Source organism: Phocoena sinus, chromosome 14 (genome assembly GCF_008692025.1).
Source record: "Phocoena sinus isolate mPhoSin1 chromosome 14, mPhoSin1.pri, whole genome shotgun sequence".
Lineage (NCBI taxonomy): Eukaryota > Metazoa > Chordata > Mammalia > Artiodactyla > Phocoenidae > Phocoena > Phocoena sinus.
In genome coordinates this window covers 17820694-17846028 of record NC_045776.1, presented here as the reverse complement: position 1 = coordinate 17846028, position 25335 = coordinate 17820694, and the positions used below count along the sequence as shown (strand labels likewise).

The window sequence follows — 25335 nt, the reverse complement described above, 5'->3', positions numbered from 1 at the left end:
AAACAAACTAGTGGTTACCAGTGTGGAAGAGGGGAGGAGGGAGGAGCAAGATAGGGGTAAGAGATTAAGAGGTACAAACTTCTATGTATAAAATGAATAAGCTACAAGGATATACTGTACAACACAGGGAATATAGCCAATATTTTAGAATTACTATAAATGGAATAACCCTTAAAAATTGTGAATCACTATGTTGTACACTTAAAACTTACATAGGAGTATACATCAACTATACCTCAATTTAAAAAAAAAGAAAAGTTTTAAATATGTGCTAGCAGGTCTACAGAGCAGAAAGTTAGTTTAAAGAAAAGCACCCATTACTCACCATTATCCGGCCCTTGAAATTTCATTGAATAAAGCTTAACAGGCTGATTGAATGCCACGGTAATAAGTAGCTGTGAAGAAAATAATAGTTTCATTTTTAAAGGACTGTTGAACACCTTAAATAACACAATAGCTAAGGAGATTTAAATAATTAAGCAGCAGACAAAATTTAATTCATCTAACAAAACCAATGTAATACAGAATATCAGTAAGTTGAAAGTAACTTGATTAGGTTGACATTTGAGCAATACATTAATGTATTATTCGTATAAAGAAATAACAACAAAATTTAATAGAATTAACTAAAATTATGTGTAAGAACCTAATGTCTTATAACCTAAAACTGATAAGCAACCTGCTTTCCAAAAAAACAAACAAAATCCCGAAATTAAAACTATATATTTTAGCATATTAAGCTTATTATTTTTCAAAACAATTTATTTGTGGAAGCATCCACCCACGTCACTTGACAATTTGGAGACAATGCACACAGGCTACGTGGAGAGACTAGACCTCAAATGAACTCTATTTAATCCAAAACTCAAGAGAACAGGACTCACAGCTCTAACAGTAACCTCCAAACCTCCATCTTAAATTTATCTGACTAACTGAATCTGAAAAGCCAGGTAAGGGAACTGGAACACAAAACAATGCCGAAATGCCTATCTCTGATTCATTCACTCAATCTTCTTTCCAGCTAAAATTCTGTCTGATGTAGGTACCTATGCTTCTACCCTGGGAGGAAGATTTCCTTGGCAGGAAGATTTCAGGGAAGCTGTATCCAGTCCTTCTGATACGCATCACCACATTATTTCAGGGCACCATTTACAAGGAGCACAATGTGAATGATATTCTCAAAGCTATACAGTAAGGTAGCTCTGGCTAGAGCAAAGAAAGAGGGGATTTGGATTTATGATTTCAAATCACTGTGGTCTATTTGCTTAAGAAAATACTTAAATTACTCCCTTTGGTTATGTAAGTACCTTTTATACTTGACCTGTAATTGTGTGCTGGAAAATAAGCATGACATGCTTAGAGACTTGAACCACAGGTGAAGAGGATTATGAGAGTAGAAAGCTAGAAGCATATAAAGTCAGCAAGAATACGACACCTTCTTCCTGAAGTCACTGAAGAACCATTTAACTCTTTTAAGAAAGAGAAGCATGATCAGATTTATATTTTAGAGAAATAACTTTTGTGAACATGTAAAAGATGAACAGGAAATGGGGACAAAGCAGAGGCAATGGAATAGAAATTAAATTAAGGAAAATAACAGTCAAGATGAAGACAGAGATGGCTTGATAAAGGCAGTACTATACTACACTACTTCCTCTGGAACAATAATGCTGGGAATTATAGGGAAATACAACAGGTTTACATCTGGGAGTGAGGACTAGACATACAGGGAGGGCTCATCTAATTAGTTTCTATTTCTCAGGGACAAAGTCGTATAGGAAGTATGAAGGCAAGTCAAGAATGAACAAAAGGACTTAAGAAGAGTGAAGGCTCAACTCAGCCTTCAGGGCAATCCAAGAGATCAGTGATTCTCCATCGTGCAGCTGGAATAGAAGAACAAAGAAACGGGGGTCTGCAGGGTCAAAGGACAGGGGTGAACTTATAAAAAGGAAGAAAGAAGTGAGCATCTGGAAAAGAGAAACATAAAATCCTGAGATGGAAACCTGAACAAGAAAAAAGAGCAGGCATAAATACTGATAAGCCTTAAGCATTCGGTTACCTGTTCATCACAATCAGATTCCAAGAAGGTCATGTCTTTTCGTAAACAGTTGTCAAATCCATGCTCGTCACTTTCATTAAGACATTCACAGCCAGCTTTGTTAATAAAAGGCATTAAATCCATCTGAAAAAAATTAAACCAAGACTTTAGGCAAAGCATTTGGATTTGGTATAAAAATCTTAATAAGAAATGTAAATATGTGATTCTTTTTTTTATTGTACAATATTATGTTTCCGGGATACAACATAGTGATTAACAATTTTTAAAGGTTATATTCCATTTATAGTTACTATAAGATACTGACTATTCCCTGTGTTGTACAATACATCCTTGTATGTGATTCTTTTTTTTCTAAACTTTTTATTTTATATTGGAATGACTCTCTCTTGATTAAGCAATTTTAAAGAAAACTTATATCTCATTTAAAATAGTTACTAAAACTTTTATAATAACCCTTTCATTTGAACTTCTAACTGACATCTATCACTAATAATTAAAGCCAAATTTAGGCTTAGCCCACTTAATAAGAATCCAGAATCAAGTCTTTAACACAAAGATTATTAAATGTTGATTTATACGTTTTTTAATAGCAGTGTTTTGAAATGGAAAATATGCCAATTAAAATATCTACAAAATATCCAAAGAAAGCCGACCTCCCTCTTCTAGTAATCATGCACTCTTTAAACCTATATCCGTGAAGAGTTTAAAGATGAATAGCAAATAACTATTTAAAAAATTTTTATCATGGAAAACTCCAAACATATACAAATAGACTAATACAGTGAACCTCAGGTATCCACCTCCCAGCTACAATAATCATCAACTCATGCCCACTCTTATCTCACCTTTACCCTGTAACCATTCCCAACCTTTCTCCCAATTATTTTCAAGTAAATTTTAGACATTTTTTTCATTTCATTCATGAACATTTCAGTGTGTTCACAAGAGATAAGTACTCCAAAAAAATCCTCAGTATCATTATCACAACTAAAACAATGAATAATATTTTAATATTATCAATATCAATGTTCAAATTTCTTCAACTGTCTCATAAATGTTTTACAGTTGAAATTACTGAGTCTCAGAATAAGAATCCAAGAAAAGTACAAATACCGTATTTAGTTAATGTCTCTTAAATCTCTTTTAATCTACAGTTATTTAGCCTATAGATTTCTTATATTCTGGATTTTGCTGAGTGCTTCCCTGTGGTGTCATTTAACATTTTCCTGTATATGTTTTGGCTAATACTTTCAACACAACGCCATAGAGTTGCAGTGACAGTGGTCATCCCTGTCTTGTTTCTGACTTCAGTGGGAATGCCTCCAGTACTTCCCCATTAAAATTTTATTGAACACTTTAGAAATAAATAGATATTGCATTCTGTCAAATGCTTTTTCCCCATATTAGGAAATCATGATTTTTCTCCTCTAGATTGCTGAATTTTGTTTACTAATATTTTATTTAAGATTTGTACACCAATATTCCTAACTGGAACTGGTTGGTAGCTTTCTTTTTTGCTGCAAACTTTGTCAGATTCTGGGATCAATGTCATAACTTACTTCAAAATGAAACTTCAAAATGAAAGTTTTCTCTCTTTTTATACGGTCTTGAGTAGTTGCAGTTAACACAAGACTACCTGATCTTTAGAGATTTGGTAGAATTTCCCTGTGAAGTCATCTTGGTATTTAAGTAAGAGCCCTTTTACTATTTTCTCTATTTCCTCAATGGTGATTGGTCTATTTAGGAGTTCTGCTTCTAGTGGAGTTGATTTTGAAACTATTTTTCTAGAAAAGTATCCATTTCACCTACTAAACAAAAACTGTTTTTAAAGTTTACCAAGTAATTTTAAAAAAATAAAAAAATAAAGATTACCAAGTATTCTAAGTTATCAGATACAAGTTCACCATTCTATCAGTCTTTATTACGAATACTAATACACATACTAATACATGTGTATATAGTTCTGAAAGACTAAAGAAAACTTTACATTTCAAATAATTATCAATATGGTAATAATCCATTAGAATATACCCTTAATTATTCATAGACTAGCCTAAATGCTTCCAAAGCCAAAATATTCTTTTCTATTATATCAAATGTTACATTGCATTAGATGTTAAATGTATTACTCAGGGTAACATAATGTAGCCAATTCAAAAAGGGAGGCAGGAAGAAAAGGAGCACTACACAGCTAAGTTCTACTACTACAGAATTATTCTGAACTTCTTGAACATTTGCCTTGAAAATGTGACAAAATCTTTCAAACATTTGTCTACCATCCTACCGAGATGCCTCTTCCATACTATATGCAGGATCAAGATCCCAGGCTTGAAGACAACATTGCAGTCGTACTTCCAATACCTTAATGATGAAAATAAACTAAATAGGTAAATAATTTAAAATTGCTTTTTAATTTATCATGGGGCACACAAAACAAGTATCATATTTGAACAGTTGCATTAAAGTGCTCTGTTTTACAACACTGTCTGGGACAAACTGGCATAATATTGTATACTTGACATAACTGCAAACTGACATATTTGCAAAAATATGTAATTGGAAATAAGTATCACTACTTATGCAATCAACTTGCCAATAATGAGGAAAGAATCATGAGAACACAGCCAGACAAATCCAGACTGTGGGACACTGTGTAAGACAAATGGTCCAGACCTGCACTGTACAATGAGACAGCCATTAGCCACATGTGTAAATTTAAAACTAAATCAATTAAAAATAGATAAAACTAAAAATTCAGTTCCTCAGTTGCCCCAGTCACATAAAAAATGCCACATGTGCCTAGTGGCTACTACAGTAGACTGGCGTTGCTTTAAACTTAAAAAAAAGGCAGTCATGGGACTTCCCTGGAGGTCCAGTGGTTGGGACTCTGCGCTTCCAATACAGGGGGCTCAGGTTCGATCCCTGGTCAGGGAACTAGGATCCCACATGCTGCATGGTACAGACAAATTAAAAGGCAGTCATGGAATCCCCGTGTCGGTGCTGCTGGCTGTTTCGCGCTAGGAGCCCCGGTCTTCAGTGCTGGGTGCAAGGACTCTGCACGCGACACCCTCTGAGCAAGCGAAACTAAACAAAGCACAAAGGAAAAGAAAAAGATGGCGGAAGAGTAAGACGCGGAGATCGCCTTCCTCCCCACGGATACACCACAAATACATCCACACGTGGAACAACTCCTACAGAACTCCTACGGAAGGCTGGCAGAAGACCTCAGACCTCCCAAAAGGCAAGAAACTCCCCACGTAACTGGGTAGGGCAAAAGAAAAAACAGAGACAAAAGAATAAGGACGGCACCTGCACCAGTGGGAGGGAGCTGTGAAGGAGGAAAAGTTTCCACACACTAGGAAGCCCCTCCGCGGGCGGAGACTGCGGGAGGCAGAGGGGGGAGTTTCGGGACCACGGAGTAGTGCACAGCGACGGGTGCGGAGGGCAAAGCGGGGAGATTCCTGCACAGACGATCGGTGCCGACCAGCACTCACCAACCCGAGAGGCTTGCTGCTCACCCACCGGGGCGGGCGGGGCTGCGAGCTGAGGCTCGGGTTTTGGTTTTGGACGGAGCTCAGGGAGAGGACTGGGGTTGGCGGCTTGAGCATAGCCTGAAGGGGTTAGTGCACCACGACTAGCCGGGAGGGAGTTCGGGGAAAAGCCTGCACCGGCCGAAGAGGCAAGAGACTTTTTCTTCCCTCTTTGTCTCCTGGTGCGCGAGGAGAGGGGTTTAAGAGCGCTGCTTAAAGGAACTCCAGAGACGGGCGCGAGCCGCGGCTAAAAGCGCGAACCCCAGAGACGGGCGCGAGCCGCGGCTGAGGGCGCGAGCCGCCGAGAAGGGCGCGAGCCGCGGCTGAAAGCGAAACCCCAGAGACGGGCGCGAGCCGCGGCTAAAACCGCGGACCCCAGAGACGGGCGGGAGACGCTAAGGCTGCTGCTGCCGCCACCAAGGGGCCTGTGTGCGAGCACAGGTCACTCTCCACACCCCTCTTCCGCGGAGCCTGTGCAGCCCGCCACTGCCAGGTTCCCGGGATCCAGGGACAACTTCCCCGGGACAGCGCACGGCGGGCCTCAGGCTGGTGCAACGTCACGCCGGCCTCTGCCGCAACGTCACGCTGCCTCTGCCGCCGCAGGCCGGCCCCGCACGCAGTGCCCCTCCTTCCCCCATCCCCCAACCCCCGGCCTGAGTGAGCCGGAGGCCCCGAATCAGCGGCTCCTTTAACCCCGTCCTGTCTGAGCGAAAAAACAGACGCCCTCCAGCGACCTACACGCAGAGGCAGGGCCAAATCCAAAGCTGAGCTCCTGTGAGCTGTGAAAACAAAGAAGAGAAAGGGAAATCTCTCCCAGCAGCCACAGAAGCAGCGGATTAAAGCTCCACAATCAACTTGATATACCCTGCATCTGTGGAATACCTGAATAGACAAGGAATGATCCCAAATTGAAGAGGTGGAATTTAGGAGCGAAATCTATGATTTTTTTCCCTTTTCCTCTTTTTGTGAAGGTGTACGTGTATGCTCCTGTGTGACATCTAGTCTGTATACTCTAGCTTCCACCATTTGTCCTAGGGCTCTATCCGTCCATGACTTTTTTTTAAAAATTCTTTTTCTTAATAATTAAGTTTAATTGTAATAACTTTATTATACTTTACCTTCGTTCTTTCTTTCTTTCCTTCCTTCCCTCCCTCCTTTAGACAACGAATCACCCCAAATTGAGGAGGTGGTCTCAGGGAGCAGGATTTATGATTTTTCCCCCTTTACCTCTTTTTGTGAAGGTGTATGTGTATGCTTCTGTGTAAGATTTTCTCTGTATAGCTTTGCTTCCAACATTTGTCCTAAGGTTCTATCCGTCCCTTTTTTTTTTCTAAATATTTTTTAATTCAATAACTATATTATACTTTATTTTATTTTTACTGTATCATCTTTCTTTCTGTCTTTTTTTCCTTCTTTCCCTCCTTCCGTCCTTCCTCCCTCCCTCCCTCCCTCCCTCCTTTCTTTCCTTCTTTGCTTCTTTCTTCCTTCCTTCCTTTCCTCCTTTCCTTCTTTCTTTCCTCATACTTCTACTAATTCTCTCTACTTTTTCTCCCTTTTATTCTGAGCCGTGTGGATGAAAGGCTCTTGGTGCTCCAGCCAGGAGTCAGGGCTCTGCCTCTGAGGTAGGAGAGCCAACTTCAGGTCACTGGTCAACAAGAGACCTCCCAGCTCCACATAATATTAAACAGCGGAAATCTCCCAGAGACCTCCATCTTAACACCAGCACCCAGCTTCACTCAACGACCAGCAAGCCACAGTGCTGGACAACCTATGCCAAACAACTAGCAAAACAGGAACACAACCCCACCCATTAGCAGAGAGGCTGCCTAAAATCATAATAAGGCCACAGACACCCCAAAACACACCACCAGACGTGAACCTGCCCACTAGAGAGACAAGATCCAGCCTCATCCAGCACAACACAAGCACTAGTCCCCTCCACCAGGAAGCCTACACAACCCACTGAAACAACCTTAGCCACTGGAGACAGACATCAAAAACAACGGGAACTACGAACCTGCAGCCTGCAAAAAGGAGACCCCAAACACAGTAAGATAAGCAAAATGAGAAGACAGAAAAACACACAGCAGATGAAGGAGCAAGATAAAAACCCACCAGACCTAACAAATGAAGAGGAAATAGGCAATCTACCTGAAAAAGAATTCAGAATAATGATAGTAAGGATGATCCGAAATCTTGGAAGTAGAATGGACAAAATGCAAGAAACAGTTAACAAGGACCTACAAGAACTAAAGATGAAACAAGCAACGATGAACAATGCAATAAATGAAATTAAAATCACTCTAGATAGGATCAATAGCAGAATAACTGAGGCAGAAGAACGGATAAGTGACCTGGAAGATAAAGTAGTGGAAATAACTACTGCAGAGCAGAATAAAGAAAAAAGAATGAAAAGAACTGAGGACAGTCTCAGAGACCTCTGGGACAACATGAAACGCACCAACATTCGAATTATAGGGGTTCCAGAAGAAGAAGAAAGAAAGAAAGGGACTGAGAAAATATTTGAAGAGATTATAGTTGAAAACTTCCCTAATATGGGAAAGGAAATAGTTAATCAAGTCCAGGAAGCACAGAGGGTCCCATACAGGATAAATACAAGGAGAAACACGCCAAGACACATATTAATCAAACTGTCAAAAATTAAATACAAAGAAAGCATATTAAAAGCAGCAAGGGAAAAACAACAAATAACACACAAGGGAATCCCCATAAGGTTAACAGCGGATCTCTCAGCAGAAACCCTACAAGCCAGAAGGGAGTGGCAGGACATACTGAAAGTGATGAAGGAGAATAGCCTGAAACCAAGACTGCTCTACCCAGCAAGGATCTCATTCACATTTGATGGAGAAATTAAAACCTTTACAGACAAGCAAAAGCTGAGAGAGTTCAGCACCACCAAACCAGCTTTACAACAAATGCTAAAGGAACTTCTCTAGACACGAAACACAAGAGAAGGAAATGACCTATAGTAGCGAACCCAAAACAATATATAAAATGGAAATAGGAACATACATATCAATAATTACCTTAAATGTAAATGGACTAAATGCTCCCACCAAAAGACACAGATTGGCTGAATGGATACAAAAACAAGACCCTTATATATGCTGTCTACAAGAGACCCACTTCAGAACTAGAGACACATACAGACTGAAAGTAAGGGGATGGAAAAAGATATTCCATGCAAATGGAAACCAAAAGAAAGCTGGAGTAGCAATTCTCATATCAGACAAAATAGACTTTAAAATAAGGACTATTAAAAGGGACAAAGAAGGACACTACATAATGATCAAGGGATCGATCCAAGAAGAAGATATAACAATTGTAAATATTTATGCACCCAACATAGGAGCACCTCAATACATAAGGCAAATACTAACAACCATAAAAGGGGAGATCAACAGTAACACATTCATAGTAGGGGACTTTAACACCCCACTTTCACCCATGGACAGATCATCCAAAATGAAAATAAATAAGGAAACACAAGCTTTAAATGATACATTAAACAAGATGGACTTAATTGATATTTATAGGACACTCCATCCAAAAACAACAGAATACACATTTTTCTCAAGTGCTCATGGAACATTCTCCAGGATAGATCATATCTTGGGTCACAAATCAAGCCTTGGTAAATTTAAGAAAACTGAAATTGTATCAAGTATCTTTTCCGACCACAACGCCATGAGACTAGATATCAATTACAGGAAAAGATCTGTAAAAAATACAAACACATGGAGGCTAAACAATACACTACTTAATAATGAAGTGATCACTGAAGAAATCAAAGAGGAAATCAAAAAATACCTAGAAACAAATGACAATGGAGACACAACGACCCAAAACCTATGGGATGCAGCAAAAGCAGTTCTAAGGGGGAAGTTTATAGCAATACAAGCCCACCTTAAGAAGCAGGAAACATCTCGAATAAACAACCTAACCTTGCACCTCAAGCAATTAGAGAAAGAAGAACAAAAAAACCCCAAAGCTAGCAGAAGGAAAGAAATCATAAAAATCAGATCAGAAATAAATGAAAAAGAAATGAAGGAAACAATAGCAAAGATCAATAAAAACTAAAAGCTGGTTCTTTGAGAAGATAAACAAAATAGATAAACCACTAGCCAGACTCATCAAGAAAAAAAGGGAGAAGACTCAAATCAATAGAATTAGAAATGAAAAAGGAGAAGTAACAACTGACACTGCAGAAATAAAAAAAATCATGAGAGATTACTACAAGCAACTCTATGCCAATAAAATGGACAATCTGGAAGAAACGGACAAATTCTTAGAAATGCACAACCTGCCAAGACTGAATCAGGAAGAAATAGAAAATATGAACAGACCAATCACAAGCACTGAAATTGAAACTGTGATTAAAAACCTTCCAACAAACAAAAGCCCAGGACCAGATGGCTTCACAGGTGAATTCTATCAAACGTTTAGAGAAGAGCTAACACCTATCCTTCTCAAACTCTTCCAAAATATAGCAGAGGGAGGAACACTCCCAAATTCCTTCTACGAAGCCACCATCACCTTGATACCAAAACCAGACAAGGATGTCACAAAGAAAGAAAACTACAGGCCAATATCACTGATGAACATAGATGCAAAAATCCTCAACAAAATACTAGCAAACAGAATCCAACAGCACATTAAAAGGATCATACACCATGATCAAGTGGGGTTTATTCCAGGAATGCAAGGATTCTTCAATATACGCAAATCTATCAATGTGATAAACCATATTAACAAATTGAAGGAGAAAAACCATATGATCATCTCAATAGATGCAGAGAAAGCTTTCGACAAAATTCAACACCCATTTATGATAAAAACCCTCCAGAAAGTAGGCATAGAGGGAACTTTCCTAAACATAATAAAAGCCATATATGACAAGCCCACAGCAAACATCATCCTCAATGGTGAAAAACTGAAAGCATTTCCACTAAGATCAGGAACAAGACAAGGTTGCCCACTCTCACCACTCTTATTCAACATAGTTTTGGAAGTTTTAGCCACAGCAATCAGAGAAGAAAAGGAAATAAAAGGAATCCAAATCGGAAAAGAAGAAGTAAAGCTGTCACTGTTTGCAGATGACATGATACTATACATAGAGAATCCTAAAGATGCTACCAGAAAACTACTAGAGCTAATCAATGAATTTGGTAAAGTAGCAGGATACAAAATTAATGCACAGAAATCTCTGGCATTCCTATATACTAATGATGAAAAATCTGAAAGTGAAATCAAGAAAACACTCCCATTTACCATTGCAACAAAAAGAATAAAATATCTAGGAATAAACCTACCTAAGGATACGAAAGACCTGTATGCAGAAAATTATAAGACACTGATGAAAGAAATTAAAGATGATACAAATAGATGGAGAGATATACCATGTTCTTGGATGGGAAGAATCAACATTGTGAAAATGACTCTACTACCCAAAGCAATCTACAGATTCAATGCAATCCCTATCAAACTACCACTGGCATTTTTCACAGAACTAGAACAAAAAATTTCGCAATTTGTATGGAAACACAAAAGACCCCGAATAGCCAAAGCAATCTTGAGAACGAAAAAAGGAGCTGGAGGAATAAGGCTCCCTGACTTCAGACTATATTACAAAGCAACAGTAATCAAGACAGTATGGTACTGGCACAAAAACAGAAAGATAGATCAGTGGAACAGGATAGAAAGCCCAGAGATAAACCCACGCACATATGGACACCTTATCTTTGATAAAGGAGGCAGGAATGTACAGTGGAGAAAGGACAGCCTCTTCAATAAATGGTGCTGGGAAAACTGGACAGGTACATGTAAAAGTATGAGATTAGATCACTCCCTAACACCATACACAAAAATAAGCTCAAAATGGATTAAAGACCTAAATGTAAGGCCAGAAACTATCAAACTCTTAGAAGAAAACATAGGAAGAACACTCTATGACATAAATCACAGCAAGATCCTTTCTGACCCACCTCCTAGAGTAATGGAAATAAAAACAAAAATAAACAAATGGGACCTAATGAAACTTCAAAGCTTTTGCACAGCAAAGGAAACCATAACCAAGACCAAAAGACAACCCTCAGAATGGGAGAAAAACATTTGCAAATGAAGCAACTGACAAAGGATTAATCTCCAAAATTTACAAGCAGCTCATGCAGCTCAATAACAAAAATACAAACAACCCCATCCAAAAATGGGCAGAAGACCTAAATAGACATTTCTCCAAAGAAGATATACAGAATGCCAACAAACACATGAAAGAATGCTCAACATCATTAATCATTAGAGAAATGCAAATCAAAACTACAATGAGATATCATCTCACACCAGTCAGAATGGCCATCATCAAAAAATCAAGAAACAATAAATGCTGGAGAGGGTGTGGAGAAAAGGGGACACTCTTGCACTGCTGGTGGGAATGTGAATTGGTTCAGCCACTGTGGAGAACAGTATGGAGGTTCCTTAAAAAACTACAAATAGAATTACCATATGACCCAGCAATCCCACTACTTGGCATATACCCTGAGAAAACCAAAATTCAAAGAGAGTCATGTACCAAAATGTTCATTGCAGCTCTATTTACAATAGCCAGGACATGGAAACAACCTAAGCGCCCATCATCGGATGAATGGATAAAGAAGATGTGGCACATATACACAATGGAATATTACTCAGCCTTAAAAAGAAATGAAATTGAGCTATTTGTAATGAGATGGATAGACCTAGAATCTGTCATACAGAGTGAAGTAAGTCAGAAAGAAAAAGACAAATACCGTATGCTAACACATATATATGGAATTTAAGGGAAAAAAATGTCATGAAGAACCTAGGGGTAAGATAGGAATAAAGACGCAGACCTACTGGAGAACGGACTTAAGGATATGGGGAGGGGGAAGGGTGAGTTTTGACAGGGCGAGAGAGAGTCATGGACATATACACACTAACAAACGTAGTAAGGTAGATAGCTGGGGGGAAGCAGCCGCAAGGCACAGGGATATTAGCTCGGTGCTTTGTGACAGCCTGGAAGGGTGGGATGGGGAGAGTGGGAGGGAGGGAGACGCAAGAGGGAAGACATATGGGAACATATGTATATGTATAGCTGATTCACTTTGTTGTAAAGCAGAAACTAACACACCATTGTAAAGCAATTATACCCCAATAAAGATGTTTAAAAAAAAAAAGGCAGTCATGAAAGAAAAAAGGCAGAGAGAAGTTTCTAGACTAAAGAACACTAAAGAGATTGACAACTTAAATGCAATGCATGACCCTTGATTTGATCCAAGATTGGGGAAAAACAGCTATAAAGTATATTTTGGAGATATATTAAGGAAATCTGAATATAGGCTGTACGTTAGGGATAGGTATCATATCAATGTTAAATTTCTTAGAAGTGATAATGATATCATGGCTATACAAGAGAATGTCCTTGTTCTTAGGAGCTCCATGCTGAAATATTTACAGATGAACCACCTAGATGCCTATAACTTACTCTGTAAATGATGCTGCAAAATATAAAAGCAGATAAATACACATCAAGATAGAACAAAAACAGGGAAATATTCACAACTGATGAACACAGGTGAATGACATGCATGTTTATAACACTACTCTGTCAACTAGATTTTTTGTTTGCTTGAACAAATTTCACCTTTGGGGGGACGAGGTGAGTGGAATCCAACATGAGACACACAGGAAGTTAGAAAGTTTTTGGTTAAAGAAAGATCTGTCCTACCTACTACATAAATTAGGGACATTTAATATTTATTTTGATGAATGTGACATATTTGTAGACCAAAACCTACAGGTCAGAGGTTGGAACACTGAAATACACTAATAAGCCTCAAGATTTAGAACACATGTAAATACAAGTTTGATTCCAGAGTGCCTAGCCTGCAAACTTCTAGAGAAGAAGACTTGATATTGATAGCCTCCTCATGCGATTTGAAGCCATACTAGGTACTCTTACAAAATATGGGATTGTAAAGCAATTATACTCCAATAAAGATATCTTTAAAAAAATAAATTATGGGGGCTTCCCTGGTGGCGCAGTGGTTGAGAGTCCGCCTGCCGATGCAGGGGACATGGGTTCATGCCCCGGTCCGGGAAGATCCCACATGCCACGGAGCAGGTGGGCCCGTGAGCCATGGCCGCTGAGCCTGCGCGTCCGGAGCCTGTGCTCTGCAGCGGGAGAGGCCACAACAGTGGGAGGCCCGCGTAACACAAAAAAATAAAAATAAAAATAAATAAATAAATTAATTAATAATGGGACAGGAGGGGTGGGAGGGAGATGCAAGAGGGGGGAGATATGGGGATATATGTATATGTATAGCTGATTCACTTTGTTATAAAGCAGAAACTAACATACCATTGTAAAGCAATTATACTCTAGTAAAGGTGTTAAAAAATAAAATAAAATAAATAAAATTTTAAAAATAATAAGTAAATTAAAAAGAAAATAGGGGAGAGAAAAAATAGAATGTTTAAAACCTTCCCAACTTCTAAAGAGATACTTGGGGCAGGGACTTATTTTTTTCTTTCTGGCTGCGTTGGGTCTTTGTTGTGGCATGTGGGAGCTTTTTTTATTGTTGTGGCGCATTGGCTTCTCTCTAGTTGTGGTGTGAGGGCTCCAGAGCATGCAGGCTCTCTGGTTGAGGCACACGGGCTCAGTAGTTGTGGCGCTCGGGCTTAGCTGCTCTGCAGCATGTGGGGTCTCAGTTCCCAACCAGATACCGAGCCCGTGTCCCCTGCATTGGAAAGTGGATTCTTTACCACTGGACGACCAGGGAAGTCCCAGGGTGGGGAATTTATAGCACTAAATGCCTATATTAGGCAATAAGAAAGGTCTCAAATTCTACCTTAAGAAACTAGAAAGAGAAGAGCAAATTAAACCCAAAGTAAACAGAGAAAAGAAAATAATAAACATCAAAGCAATGAAATGAAAAACAGAAAAACGATAGAGAAACTCAATGAAATCAAAAGCTGGTTCTCTGACAAGATCAGTGTTAAGAAACATCTAGCCAGAGTGGTCAAGACCAAAAAATCCCAATATTAGGAGAGGTGACAGTACTACAGTTTCTTTAGATATTAAAAAAATGAGAGAATATTATGAACCATTTTTTGCACATAAGTTCAACAACACAAATGAAATGGACAAATTCCTTGAAAGACACAAACCACCAAAGCTCACTCAAGAAGAAATAGATAACTGGATTGTTTACCTATTTTTAAAAATTAAATTTGTAGTTATACGTCTTCCCACAGGGCTTCCCTGGTGGCGCAGTGGTTGAGGGTCCTCCTGCGCGGAGCAGCTGGGCCTGTGAGCCATGGCCGCTAAGCCTGCGCGTCCGGAGCCTGTGCTCCGCGATGGGAGAGGCCACAACAGTGAGAGGCCCGCGTACCGCAAAAAAAAAAACCAAAAAACAAAAATATCTTCCCACAAAGAAAACTCCAGGAACAGCTGGCTTTACTATTAAATTCTAACAAATATTATAGGAAGAAATAGTACCCATTCTACACAAACGCTTCCAGAAAATTGAAGAGGAGAGAATATTTACTAATTTAATGACACCAGCATTACCCTGACACCAAAACATACAAGAAAGGAAACTACAGACCAATGTCCCTCATATATATAGAGGCAAATATTTTAAACAAAATTTTAGCAAACCTAATTCACAATATATTAAAAGGATAATGCATCATAGTCAAGAGTGGCTAGAGTATGCTAGGTTATGGTAGGTTGGTTTAACAGGCAGAAGTCACTCAATGTAATTCACCACGTTAAGAAACAAAATGTTGAAACATGATCATCTCAACGGACACAGAAAAAAATATTTGTTAAGAATCTAATATCCATTTCTGATTTTAAAAAATTCTCAACAAATTAGGAATAGAAGAGAATTTCTTCAAGCTGATAAAAGGCATATATGAGAAACTTCCAGCTAACATACTTAATAGTGAAAGACTGCATGCTTTCCCCCTAAGATGAGAAACGAGTCAAGGATGTCTGCTTTCAATACTACCGTGGAATAAGTCTCTATAGTAAGATAAGAGAAATAAATAAAAGACAACAGGATTGGAAAAACAAAATTTTTTCGAACTTCTATAAACATATTAAAAACTCAAAGTCATGATGTTTACAAAAACACTGTATTACTTCTGATTTTTGATTCTTAACCTTTTGAGTATCATACCCTACATCTTTTGTAATATCTCAAACCCCCCTAAGAGAGATATTTCTTTCTTTCACTCTGGCTCCAGTCAAATCAGGAGTTTCAAAACTATAGGATGTGTGAAATCAATAATTATATAGCCTTTTAGCATTTAAATGTAATGAGAGAAAGTCTTTATTCTAAGAAACCTAAAGTTTTATTTTAAAATTGTCAATACATTTTTGTAATACTTATATTTAAATCTACTTTAAGATACAGGTTTTCATTCAGTTTCCATTTGTGTTGTGAAAACAATGCCGTTCTTGGGAACACATTACCAGTTTTAAATATTTAATGACCCTATAAGACCTGTAGTTCAAAACTTTTAAAGTCTTCATTGACACCTGATGGAAAAAAATGAAAATGTTTTTAACAGCTTTTCACTTTGTATTCATAACACCTGGATGAAATTAAATGTCTTATTTCCTAAAACTTCATTTTTCCCTGCTTATTTCCTACCCAAAGCCAAAACCCTGATATCACACTTAGCTGATGTAAAGAAGTATCGCTGCAGCTAAGCAGCCAAGACTGCTGCGCCCATAAGACTTTTTCATGCAAAAACCCTAACTAATAAAGGAAAAAAATACAAAGAAGTAAACACAACTGTTTACAAGTCAAATGATTTCCAAAATTTTCCAAAAGGCGTCATAACCCTGACTTACACATGTTCATATTTTCTAACTGAATATTACCATTTCAAATTATCATATAACAGTTCTATTTTAAATAAATATTAATTATTAAGTCCTTAACTTAAAGTAATTAATGCCACTACCACATGTTAAAGACACTTTCTGAAGACACAACTCCCCCTCCACCCATAAACACAAAAAGAATCTCTCATATATACCTGACTACAGGTTCTCCTTATTCAACATGAATTTAAGGGCCTTACATAATGACTGGTAGCTCTATGGCAGGCCTGTTTTAATGTACTTGGTGGACTTCCCTGGTGGTCCAATAGTTAAGAATCCTCCTTCCAATGCAGGTAACACAAGTTTGATCCCTGGTCAGGGAACTAAGATCCCACATGCCGTGGGGCAACTAAGCCCGCGCACCACAACTACTGAGCCCGCAAGCTCTAGAGCCCGTGCACCACAACTAGAGAATTCATGTGCTGCAACTACTGAGCCTGCACACTCTGAAGCCTGCACACCACAGCTAGAGCCCACATGCTGTAACTTCTGAGCCCACACGTTCTAGAGCCCACGTGCCACAACTAGAGAGAAGCCCTCACACCACAACGAAGAGGCCGTGTACTGCGATGAAAGATTCCGCATGCCGCAACTAAGACCTGACTCAGCCAAATAAATAAATTAATTAATTAATTAAAAAATTTTTAAATGTACTTGGTATACATGCTTTCATATACTAGCTTTAACTTGAGGTAACACTTTTTTTAAAAAAAATTCATTTTTAATCTGCCAACACAATGACTTTATAACAAGCAAAATTAAAAAATATATATACAAATATTATTTTGGTAGGCAGGTTTTACCAATTTGCATAAACAAGTCAGCTACCATGAAGTGCTACTTCTGAATTTTACTTCCTTCCTGAATAGCTCTCATATGATAGACACAAATTATGACTATTCATATTATATAGTTTTCAAAAAACTTTGACATTCTTAAGTCTTCAAGTTATTATTTAGAATAATAACTCTTAAAACTGTGAAAAACATATCCAATACTAAAGTCACATTTGGTTTTAAAACAAAATCAATAACTAGGGTTTTTAAATAGATACATTTAAAAAGAGGGAGAAAACTTTAGAAACCAGCAGAAAAGGGAGTTCCGTATGTAATGGTCATACACTAAAATTTACATGCCATTTTACACAATTGTCAAAAAGTGAAAAATTTTTCCAATGAAAAGTTTTTCACTTTGGGAGGGAAAAGAAGTAAAAAACAAACGTATAAAAATGGCTATTGGGACTTCCCTGGTGGCACAGTGGTTAAGAATCCGCCTGCCAATGCAGGGGACACAGGTTCGAGCCCTGGTCCGGGAAGATCCCACATGCCGTGGAGCAACTAAGCCTGTGTGCCACAACTCCTGAGCCTGTGCTCTAGAGCCTGTGAGCGACAACTAGTGAGCCCACATGCCACAACTACTGATGCCCGTGCACCTAGAGTCCCTGCTCTGCAACAAGAGAAGCCACTGCAATGAGAAGCCCATGCACCGCAACGAAGAGGAGCCCCCACTCACCACAACTAGAGAAAGCCCGCGCAGCAACAAAGACCCAATGCAGCCAAAAATAAAATAAAACAAAAATAAATAAATAATTTTTTAAAAATGGCTATTAAAATAGCTCAGAAAGCAGATTAAAAAACAAGTGGCAGGGCTTCCCTGGTGGCACAGTGGTTGAGAGTCCACCTGCAGATGCAGGGGACATGGGTTCGTGCCCCGGTCTGGGAGGATCCCACATGCCGCGGAGCGGCTGGGCCCGTGAGGCACCGCCGCTGGGCCTGCGCGTCCGGAGCCTGTGCTCCACAGCGGGAGAGGCCATAACGGTGAGACGCCTGCGTACCACAAAAAATAAATAAATAAATAAAAATAAAAAATAGTTTATGATGGGGGCTTAAGGTTATAATACAGACAAAATCAAATAGTCAGCTATTACATTTACTTTTAAAGTTCTTAACTGAAAGTATTCTTAACTAGCAAAAGACAAAACATGAAAACAGTGAACTTCACTTCAACCAAATAATGACAAATACAAGACACATCATGATTTCACTTTTAATTCTACATACATAGCCTTTTGGAATATCTGTGTCCTCATTGCTTCCAGGGTCGTTTTCCAAGTGCTGCTTGATCTTTTCCTCTAGTCCCACAGCATCTGCTCCTTGATATTGATCAATTCTCACTTTGTTTCGAAAAAATAGAAATGTAGGTGTTGCTGATATATTGTTGGTGGCAGCTGTTCCCTAGAATTGTCAAGTTAGATAGCATTATGAATAAAAACGAATCTTAAACCACTCTGAATATTCACTCTACATCTCTATGGAAGTTAAATATCACAAGCATGAACTAAAAACATGTAAAATAACTTACTCCTAATTGTTACTTAAGAAAAAACAGGCCTATTCTTAAGGGGCACAACTATATTACCCTTATGTCCGCAACAAAGAATAGCCCTGCATTTTTGTTTTAGTGTTAAGTGCTTCATCCAATAGAACAATTGGCTTCTAACACAGAAATTGCACTTTACAACACCAGACAGTTCTCTCATAAGTACAGACTGTTTCTCAAATGGAGAACCCCAGAAGGGTATTGAGATGTCAACACAAACCACTGCTTCTAGGAAAAAGTACACTTCTGTAAAAACAGTAGCCCATCTGTCCGTGAAAAGGAGGTGACACCCTTCGCACTGCAATCCTCATCTAGTTCTACTCTTTTTTTTTTTTTGCGGTATGCGGGCCTCTCACTGTTGTGGCCTCTCCCGTTGTGGAGCACAGGCTCCGGATGTGCAGGCTCAGCGGCCATGGCTCACGGGCCCACCTGCTCCGCGGTATGTGGGATCTTCCCGGACCGGGGCACAAACCCGTGTCCCCTGCATCAGCAGGCAGACTCTCAACCACTGCACCACCAGGGAAGCCCTAGTTCTACTCTTAAAGAAATGACTTCTGGTCTTCCATCAAAAACACCACAACGGGTATCTTTTTAAATTCTGCTCCAACTCCACGAGATCATAAGACTAACTACTGAATGAAATTAATCAGTCACTGATTCATTAAACTCATTAAACTCTTCATGAGAAGTGTAAAGTAAATAGTAAAATAAGTATGTCACCTTGCATATTCAAACACTAGGAAGAGGTACCGCTATATTGTTTTTTTAAAAAAAGCATGAAGTTTACAGAGATGTCTTCTCTAAGCCTCATTTAAAAAAAAATGACCTTTTAGAACAGTGCTGTCCAAAAGAAATATAATACAAGATACAAATGTGAGCTACACATGTAATTTTAAATATTCTAGTATCCACAAGAAAAAAGTAAAGAGAAACAACTGAAATCCATTTTAATAATTTATTTTAGTAAATCCAAATATGCAATTCAACATATAGTCAATGTAAAAAGTTAATGACATACTTTACGTATTTTATTGCATACTAAGCCTTCAAAATCCTATGTGTATTTTACAGCACATCTCAATTTGGACTTGCCACACTTCAAGTACTCAGTACCCAACCACATGTGGTTACTGTACAGGACCACACAGCTCCAGAAGACAGCACTTCCAGATCAGAGACAGTGAATACTTAAAATAAGGCAAAATAAGGCCAGGGCTGCTGTCCAGAAGTATGCGATATAAGTGCTAAACAATAAACGCGTAACATAGAGTTTGCACCAAATCCCCAAAATACTTATCTGCAAGCTATGTAACATTCTAAGATTTTTTTCCAACCCAGAAATGTATCAAAGACAAAAGCTTCACTGGAAAAAAAAAAAGTTACAGAGCTGTTATTTATGTATGTCAAAAGACTACATTTTTAGTGTTGGAAGAATCCTTCAAAAAATTTTTTTCTCTAACAATTCCTCCATACATCTAGATATGCAAATGCAGAACTGTCACACAGCCATGCTGACTAAGTAACCAGGGCAATCTACCTACAACACTGTGGCTCAATCAATAGTAACCAACATTTTAAACTTTCTGCTGAGTATGCAGCTTTGGAGCTAGGGTTATAACTGATCAATTCAAAACAAACTATATCCAAGAATTCTCTGCCATGGCTTTCTAATCAACCAGTGTGTCTGTAGTATAAGATATAATTTTAGATTTACAAAAAAATAAACAAAGAAATGTAAAATACAGTACTGCCAGGTGACCTATTAAGTTTAACAACATAATATTAGTTTTGTACCAGAAAAATATTATTAGCAAACCCAGAAGCAATTAATATTGGACTACCCTTCTTAACTAATGCAGCCATAACAACATTTGTAATAATTACATTAAAATAATATTATCCTACCTTCAAAAATATAAGTACTTAGTGCATAAAGAGATAAAGGATGAAATTAATGTTGAATTTCAAATCAATTTGTAAATAAAAAGACATTTTTTTAAGGACTCTTTGCCTTACCTGACACTGATGTACATCTACTTCCAAGAATACTGCTTGTGGATACTTATTACTCATAGAACTGAATGCTGGGGCAATCCTTAAACACGGTCCACACCTGTGAGAAAAGTAAGAGATGCTTGGTAAAATAACACCCAAGATTGTACTAATTTATACTCTAAAGATCTTGTCAATTAAAACGCAGAATTAAAAACATTCTGATCAACCTGTCTTTAGACTTTCTTGTCTTTTCCACTGTACTATTTAGATACACTTGCATCAGTACCACACTATCTTAATGACTACAGATTTATATTAAGTCTTTAAGTCTAACAGTGTTGTCTTCCAGCTTTCTTCTCACCGAACAAAATTAAAGATCTAAATAAATGGAGGAATATACTATACCTATGAACTGGAAAACTCAACACTGTCAAGATGTCAAGTCTCCTCAATTTGATCTTTAAAGTCAATGTAAAATTCCAAGGTTTCCTTGGAAAAATTAACACATTTAAATTCTAAAATTTATAGGGAAATAAATATCAAGGATAGCCCAAGCATTTGGGGGTTCAAAGCTGAAGAAATGACATTACTAGATATTAATAACTACCAAAAAGCTTTATAAAATTAAGAGTATAAAGGATAAACAAACTCACCAATTTTAAAAGAAAAGGCTCCAAAAACAGACCCAGCCCATACACAGTAACCGAACTTCTGAAAAAGTTGACACAGCAGTACAGTGGGGAAAGGATGGTCTTTTCAATAAACAGTGCTGAGTCAATATGGATATCCACATGGGGGGGAAAAATAATGAATCTTTACCCCTAACTCACACTGTACACAAAAACCAATTCCAGATGGATTATAGATCTAAATGGGAAAGGTAAAACAACAGTTTTAGGAAAAAAATACAGAGGATACTTTCAAAACCTTGGAGTAAGCAAAGATTTATTTCTTAAAACACAAAAAGCACTAAAGAAAAAAGGGAAGAATTGATACGTTGGGATATACTTGATAAGCTGGAAAATATTAAGGTTAAGACCTTTTGTTCATCAAGATACCACTTAGAGGGTGAAAAGACAAACCACAGACTAGTAAAAAATATCTGTAAAACATATCAAACGTAGGACTTATACCTCTAATATGTAAAAAAGCCCCTACAAATCAATAAGAAGACTGACATTCAAAAGAAAAAAGGATACTCTCAAACTGGACAAATGAGGTTATCCAAACAGTCCATAAAGAGAAAAACACTTCCTCGGTCACTATGGAAACCAGGGAAATGCAAATTTGGAGACACAAGAGGGAGGAGATATGGGGATATATGTATATGTATAACAGATTCACTTTGTTATAAAGCAGAAACTAACACACCATTGTAAAGCAATGATACTCCAACAAAGATGTTAAAAAAATGTTTTTTAATTAAAAAAAAATAAAACTACTCCCACCAAAACAGCTAAAACAATAGAGAAGGAAGTACTGTCAAGAACTTGGAGCAACTGACCTGTTAGTGACAGTGCAAACTGGTATAACCACTTCAGGGGGTAAGAAAAGAAACTGACAGTATCTGCTAATGCAAGATTTATGCCTACTTATGACCATTTCTAGGGTATATAAAACAGAAATGTCTGTATATGTCTGCCTTAGGGTTTTTGAAAAAATATTGGTAGTAGCAATATTTCTAATGGCCAAAAACTGGATACCACCTAAGTGCCTTTCAACAACAGAATAAGTAAACTAACTGTAGTTATTCACATACTGGAACACTATACAACAATGAAAATGACTGATGTAAAACCTCATGCCAAAATATGGATGAATCTCACAAATAACACTGAGAAGAGAAGTACACGATATGATTCCATTTATGTACAGTTCAAATACAGGCAAAACAAATCAATGGTATTATAAATCAGGACAATGGTTACTTTTGTGAGAGTTAGTGACAGGATAAGGGCATGAGAGAGATTTCAAGAGGCTAGAAATGTTCTAATTGTCCAGAAGCTGATTAAACGTGCATGTATATTCAGTTTGTGTAAACTCTCTAAACTATACATTTATAATTGTATACTGTGTATATCTCAATAAAAGTTCCAAAAAATGAGAAAAACCTTGGCTTTAGCAGATAGGAACACAAGGAAAAGCAAACTCTAAAATACAAGATTTTCAAATTCAAGCTATGATTCTCTCTCCATTCTTAACATTTTAATCAGCATTTTCACCTTTTGCCATCCTTAAGATTCATACCAAAAAGTTAAGAAAGTAACTCTTAATTTCTTAAATATTAAACTTGATGCTTCTGAAAGTAAATTTTTGGATCTAACAATGCTGAAATAGGCCCTGAGACTAAATTTTAAAGGAACAAACATTTACAGTCGACAAAACCTATGTTTAGTTTAGCAAAATACTTCTGGTTATTAATAAGTCTTAAACATTATGGATGGGAGTACAAATTGGTAGAGCCTTTTTGAAGGGCCATTTGGTCATTATCTACCAATTTTAAATGAACACAACCCAAGATTCAACAATTTCACTTCTAAAAGTCAATCATATCTTAACACTTACTCAATTTCACAATAATATGTATAAGGAAGTTCAATGCAATGTTTGAAATAGTAAAAAAAATAATAATAATCTAAATGGCAATCAATAGAAAACTATTTTTTAAAGTTATAACATATAAAATAAGTTACAAGGATATACTGTACAACACAGGGAATATAGCCAATATTTTATAATAACTATAAATGAAGTGTAGCCTTTAAAAACTGTGCATCACTATACTGTACACTTGTAACTTACATAATACTGTACATCAACTATACTTCAATTAAAAAAAATTATGACACATTCACACCAAAGGCTAAGGATAATTTATACAGTTTAAAAGAAAACTAAGTCTCACGATAAAATATTTTCTATGATCACGTTAAAAATATGTATTTATATATGTATTTATATGTTATATATGTACATAAATATATATTGAAAAGTTAGGTGGGTCACACAATAAACAATTAGTTCTGTACAGTGGGACTAGAAAAGGAAGGGAGTTTAGGGGAGACTTTTAAAACTACCTATACTTCTGTATCCTTTGCTTTTATATGATAAACAGGTAATTTCATAAAACATTAAATTGCAAATAGAGAATTGAATGTTAACTGCATTTAAACAGTAGTCATGGATGAAGCACAGGTATCATGCTGTACCACAAAGTATACCTGGTATACACACAGTATCAGGTTTTCTCATTCCTGAAAAACCTTCTTTCTGCAAAAGCGTGCCTTCGAAAATAAGAAGGCTTATGGAAAAAATAAAAATAAAAATTAAAAAATAAAAATTTAAACCCATGCAACTTTGTAAAAACATTCCTAAGAAAAATAGTAACTAGTATTCAGGAAATACCTGGACAGACAGGCAGGTGGCTTAGACCTAGAGGCTACACCTCAGAGGATATTTAAAATGTACAAAAACAAACGAGTGGAAGTGCCCGCTTACAGGTGCTGTGAGTATCCAGATGGAAGGGGAGCTCTGAGCCCATGGGGCTGCCATCCAGGCACAGGAGGAAGCAAGCACAACATGAGAATGACCCCCGCTGGGGACCAGGAGCTCAGGTGTAATTTAATTAATTTTGACTTGCTTAAAAGGAACCTGAAAGGGAGCCTGCCTCTGTGGCTGAGGGCTTTTCTCCTTCCTGCTAAAGGTTCTATTTCTATTCCTGCTCTTCACTACCTAAGAAAAATAGAATAGAATATGAAAATATTCTATAGAATATTCTATAGAATATGAAAATAGAATATGAACCAACCTCACCTCCACACTGTACTGACAAAATCACTCTACTCATCAATCAAGTATGAGCTACCTGGAGTTAAAGAAACTCTTCTTGAAGCTAAAGAGACTGTACTAAAATAATGGCTACCTTGAAAGTAAGTGTTCCCTTTCAAACTTTAACCTGATCTAGATCCTTTGTTTAATTTTAGTTAGCCATCATAGGTTGGAACTTTAGTCAAAAATCAAAATAAATCACAGAACACAGAAGCATAGATATATACAGCAGCATACTTTCACATTATAATCACTCAAATGAACTGATTTGTTATTTTAAGTAAGATGTTTTCCTAGCTTACCCCTAGCATTCAAAAGTAAACTTAAAGTTCCATTTTTAGCTAAGATCATGAACAAATTATTTGATTTCTCTGTATAAAATGAGAAGGGACTAGATTCTTTAAGGACCTTTCCTATCTCTAAAATATTTTTCTCCAAGTATGCCTAAATTTCAGGATTGTACTTTTTTCTCTTGCACAGCCCTTGATTTGCAGTCTTTAGACAGTATATAACCTCAGGACCTTTGAACTTGTTGTAAAAGAGACCAGACCATCTAGTCCAGAGGCTTAAATAAGAAAGAAAGAAAGAAAGAAAGAAAGAAAGAA

At 37.4% G+C, this 25335-nt stretch overlaps 1 protein-coding gene across 4 annotated transcripts in view; it reads right to left on the bottom strand.

Moving 5' to 3' along the window:
* The window catches only part of TXNL1 (thioredoxin like 1), a 43228-nt gene that overhangs the window by 11215 nt on the left and 6678 nt on the right, over positions 1-25335 (bottom strand). For all 4 annotated transcript variants that reach the window (XR_004345440.1, XM_032603069.1, XM_032603068.1 and 1 more), the window contains exons 2-5: positions 20924-21020; positions 18589-18762; positions 2060-2182; positions 326-395 (exon numbers count right to left, since the gene is read on the bottom strand). Coding sequence is in view for 3 of the 4 variants with exons in the window: in XM_032603069.1 (XP_032458960.1) it covers positions 326-395; positions 2060-2182; positions 18589-18762; positions 20924-21020 (464 nt within the window). In the remaining variant the exon portion in view is untranslated. The remainder of the gene's footprint in view (positions 1-325; positions 396-2059; positions 2183-18588; positions 18763-20923; positions 21021-25335) is intronic.